Source organism: Gekko japonicus, unplaced genomic scaffold, assembly GCF_001447785.1.
Source record: "Gekko japonicus isolate JY-2015 unplaced genomic scaffold, Gekko_japonicus_V1.1 scaffold3944, whole genome shotgun sequence".
Taxonomy (NCBI): Eukaryota; Metazoa; Chordata; class Lepidosauria; order Squamata; family Gekkonidae; genus Gekko; species Gekko japonicus.
In genome coordinates, this window is record NW_015163207.1 from 7,200 (window position 1) to 12,088 (window position 4,889).

Here is a 4,889-nt window from a genome sequence, read left to right on the forward strand (position 1 = left end):
AGTTATGCTAATGAGCTCCTGCACCTCTTTTTCTACAAAATGACCCCTGGGAGACAGCCTACCCAAGATGCTGCAGCAAACATGAAGACCCCAGGGGTCCAGATGCCAGCTGCCTTCGGCGATGTAAACACCACGTTCCTCGGCCTTAAGGATGCAACAAGGTGGCTGGGAAAGTCACAGGCCATGCCCTGGGCTAGCCTTGTCTCCTCAGACCTCGGAAGTTAAGCAGGGTGGGCCGTGGTTTAGGCCTTGGAAGGAGTCGCCAAGCAAAGGCAAGTTGCTGCAAACCACCTCCGACAGACAGCCTACCCAAGATGCTGCAGCAAAAGGTGGCTGGGAAAGTCACAGGCCGTGCCCTGGGCTAGCCTTGTCTCCTCAGACCTCGGAAATTAAGCAGGGTGGGCCGTGGTTTAGGCCTCGGACAGGAGACCCGCCGAAGAATACCGGAGTCGCCAGGCAAAGGCAAGCTGTCCCAAGCCACCTCCGGCCATCTCTTCCTTTGGAAACTCTACGGTCCTCCTGGGGTCTCCCGTGAGAGCCGGTTGCAAATTGACAGCGCACAATTGTTATTGCCGCGACTGGTCTGGTCTGGCCCCATCGCGTCTCGGGAGCTAAGCGGGGCTGGCCCCGGGTTAGTCCTTGGAGGAGAGACCACCAAGGAAGTCCAGGGTCGCTACGCAGAGGCAGGAACCGCCTCCGCTCGTCTCTTGCCTAAGGATCCCGACCGCGTCCCCATCAATCGGCTGTGACTCAGTGGCACCTCCCAAGCACCAAGGCCCTGTGAAGGAATGAGGTGACAGGCTGGGTGAAACCTTTCAAAGTGTGTGTGTGTGTGTATTGGGGGGGGGGCGCTTCAGTGCCCTATAGATGCCTCCTGTGGAGCAACAGGTTTGTTTTTTTTTTTTAAAAAAGACATGACGCAGGCATGCCTCACCGGATCCTAGGCTCCAAGCTTTCCCATGAAGCTGCTTTGTAGTGAAGCAGACTTGGGGTTGGTCTATCAAGGCCAGTCTTGCCTACTCAGACTGGCAGCCGCTCTCCAGGGTCTCAGGTGGAGGTCTTCCACATCGCCTACTGCTGCCAGGCTCCTTAGCAGGACCACACCACACACACAAAGGCTTCTGGAAAGATAAGTGGTTTTATTGGTAAAAAGGTAAAGGTTTCCCTTGCTCGAAAGCCAGTCGAATCCGACTCTAGGGATGCGGTGCTCATCTCCGTTTCAAAGCCGAAGAGCCAGCGCTGTCCGAAGACGTTTCCATGGTCATGTGGCCGGCATGACTAGACGCCAAGGCGCACGGGGGATTGAACCTGGGACCTTCCGCCTGCCAAGCGGGTGCTCTACCCCTGAGCCACAGCTCCTTTTCTGGGCGCTGAACTCCCGATTTCTGTCTCAAAAGTGCAGGCGTTCGCCACCCCATCTTCCGAGGGCCGGAAACAGGGCCTGAGCGGAGGCACATTTATACCCGGGCCCATGTTATCGAGTGCTCTTTCACGGCATGATTTCCCTCCGCTTCCTTGCCTTCCTTCACTTGCCATGCATTACGTGGTCAGTGGCTTTTGCGGTGCGGTGCTCACAGTGCCTTAAAACCAGCCACCGAGCCCCACAGTGGTTCAACCCCTCCGGACGGGCAAGCCTCGACGCCATGGACCCGGATTAACCCCACCCGCCGTCTGGCTCCGGGGCCTCCCTCCCCGGTACCGGAACGCCCTCCTCCGCCTCTTGAGAAGGGAGCAGAGGGCCGAGTTAAGAAGCCAAAGGTCCTCCTCACCACCCAGCGCGTGCTCCGTCATGCTGAGACACAGCGACTCCAGCGTGGGGTTGATCTCCAGGTCGGTCCCGGGGAGCTGGCAATCTGGTGGAGAGACATGACGGCCGGTCACGGGTGCTCATTGGCCTGCTTCCCCTCTCACCCTCGTGCCCTCCAGGAAAGAAGCCGGGTGAGAGGAAGACCCCTCTCTGGCTCTGAATTGCTCAAGACCGAGGCTCGCGGGTGCCCGGAATGTGTGTCCTCTACGAGCCTCTCCCCCACCCTTTCTCAGACTGCTGAGGGGGCTGGTGGGGGCTTCGCCACCCCAGGCCGGAGTGGCTCATCTTCCACAGCCACGTCCTCTGAGGACTGACGACATGTCAAGGGCTAGCTAACCCTTTATTAAGCCTCGAGTGCTCTGCGCCAAGCACTGGCATAGGGCAAACCCCGCTGAAATGCAGCCAACGTCCGCTCCCCGGGGGGAGAGAGAAGAGATTCGGTTTATACCCCGCCCTTCACTACCCAAAGGACAAACTCCTCTCCCTTCCCCTCTCCGCAACAGACACCCTGTGAGGTAGGTGGGGCTAACAGAGCTCTCTCGGGGACTGCCCTTGAGAGAACAGCTCTGAGAGAACTTGTGACTGACTCAAGGTCACACCAGTGGCTGCATGTGGAGGAGGAGGAGGAGGAGGAGAAGAGATTGGATTTATACCCACCCTTCACCACCCAAAGAAGTCTCAGAGCGGCTGACAAACTCCTCTCCCTTCCCCTCCCCACAGCAGACACCCTGTGAGGTAGGTGGGGCTGACAGAGCTCTCTCGGGGACTGCCCTTGAGAGGACAGCTCTCAGAGAGAACTTGTGACTGACCCAAGGTCACACCAGTGGCTGCATGTGGAAGAGTGGGGAATCCAACCCGGTTCTCCCAGATTAGAGTCCGCGCTCTTAACCACTACACCAAACTGGAGAAGAGCAGGACTGCCACCCCTTAGCCCAGGAAACTGCGGCAAAGCTCCCTCCCCACTAATCCCACCCACTCCAGAGCCCCCGCTACTCACCCTGGGGGAACATGAGGATGGCCTGCGGGGACGTGTGGACAGGGAGCGAATGGGTGCGCTGGACTGAGCTGCGGCTCTGGCCGGGCATGCTGTTGCTACCCCCGGGGTTGGCAAACCACAGGTTCTTTGTTTGTTCGGAGGTGGGGGGGGGGAGAGAAGAAACAGAAGAGTCCGTCATTAGGCAGGAGAATCTCTGAAGGGCTTGCACTGTGATACCGCCACCCTCCTGGTACGCTGCACGCTTTGCAGACGGGACTGAACGACAAAGCGGCTCACGGCCTGAACTAGAGATACCACGACAGCACCGCGGGTGCTGCTTTGGCCCTGCGTTTCTATGGTGCAAGTCCTCCACTTCCAGCACCAAGAAGAAGAAGAAGAGGAGTGGATTTACACCCCGCCCTTCACTACTCAAAGGAGTCTCAGAGCGGCTTACAAACTCCTTTCCCTTCCCCTCCCCACAACCCTAACCCTAACCCCGTGAGGCAGGTGGGGCTGAGAGAGCTCTGGACAGAAACTGCTCTTTTTCAGGGACAGCTCTTATCAGAACAACGGCTTGCCCAACGTCATCCAGCCAGGTGCGAGTGGAGGAGTGGGGAATCAAATGTTTGGTTGCAGTGCAGTGAATGCAGAGTAGAGTGATTGAGAGAAACAAGTGTGGTGTGATTGGAGGATGAGAGAGTGTGGGAGGAGTTTTTAAAGTGGATCTGTGTGAGTATCAGTCAGTCTGTTGAAAGTTAGTTATGAAAGGCAGCTGGAAAAGCCTAGACCCTGGGTTACTTTACCAGAAAGAGGAACAGAGAGAAGGTTTGGAAATCCTTAAATTCCTGGGGGCAGCCGAATAGACCCAGTTTAATCAAGCAAAGAGCACAGTTAAAGGGAAAACCAGTCCTCCCTAATAAGAGGACGCCACAAGCCTCCCGGCCCCCCGAGTAGGGCTCGGTCACAGGAGATCGCCCTGACTTCACACACATACACACACACCGCTGAGCCAAACTCCCCGCTCTGCTTCCTTACCTGCCGCCCTTGGCTCCCCAGGTTCGGGCTGGCGAGGGCGTGCCGGGGAGAGACGCCACCGATCCCCGCCGGGCTGAGGATCCCCATGCGGCTCGGGGGGATGGCACGGGGGGGCATCTGGAACTGCCGCTGTCCTCTGCGCGCCACTCCCACTCCCACAGAGCCAGCTATGGGGAGAGAGTTGGAGCCAAAGGCCCATCTGGAAGGGAGAGGGGGGAGAGAGAGAGAGTGAGAGAGAGACCCTGCTGGGAACGATGACTTATGCTGACGGGTTAGGCCGGTTCAACGGAACCCCATCTTGGACCGATAAGAACTAATATCAAGAGCACCGGCATTTTGGTGGGAGGGATTGTTTTATTCTGTTTTTAGCTGTTCAGTTATGGCATAGGAGGAGCTGCGGTGGCTCAAGGGGTTAAGACGCTGAACTGCAGGCTGTGGAAGGTCAATAGTTCAGCAGTTCGAGACCCGGATGTGCCGCATGACGGAGTGAGCTCCCGTCTCTAGTTCCAGCTCCTGCCAACCTAGCAGTTCGGAAGCAAGAAATTGCAAGTAGATAAATAGGTACCACTTCGGTGGGAAGGGAACAGCGTTCCGTGCGCCTTGGCGTTTAGTCATGCCGGCCACGTGACCACGGAAACGTCCGAGTCAGATTCGACTGGCTTTCGGGCAAGGGAACCTTTACCTTTACTTATGGCATAGGCCTCTTGTTAGCCGCCCTGAGCCCGTTTGGGGAGGGCGGGATACAAATCTAATTAATAAATGATATAAATAAATTACACACAAGTCAAAACTGTGTCTCAGAGCCGGGAGACCGGGAAGGCTGGGAGAGGCACTCGGGGGCACAGCCCACAGCCCCAGGCTGGGGGAGCTGGGGGGGGTCCTCCCCGTCTGTGCCCCAGACATGTCCCCACAAACTCCTGCTGCTGCAGGGCGGCCGACCCAGCGAGGCCTGCTTCTGTTTCGTCGGCACAGTCAAGACCAGGGGGGTCAAACATGCGGCCCGGGGGCTGGATTAGGCCCCCGGAGAGCTTCCGTCAGGCCCGCAGTGGAACTGGCCGTCTCCTGCTTCCC

General features: G+C 57.8%; 1 protein-coding gene across 1 annotated transcript in view; it reads right to left on the reverse strand.

Moving 5' to 3' along the window:
• Window positions 1-1,769: 1,769 nt before the first annotated feature.
• SAMD4B (sterile alpha motif domain containing 4B) overlaps window positions 1,770-4,889 on the reverse strand; it is a gene marked incomplete at its 3' end in the record, with an annotated part of 36,143 nt that continues 33,023 nt past the window's right edge. The window contains exons 10-12 of the mRNA XM_015407161.1: window positions 3,819-4,017; window positions 2,805-2,928; window positions 1,770-1,853 (exon numbers count right to left, since the gene is read on the reverse strand). Coding sequence (XP_015262647.1) covers window positions 1,770-1,853; window positions 2,805-2,928; window positions 3,819-4,017 — 407 coding nt within the window. The remainder of the gene's footprint in view (window positions 1,854-2,804; window positions 2,929-3,818; window positions 4,018-4,889) is intronic.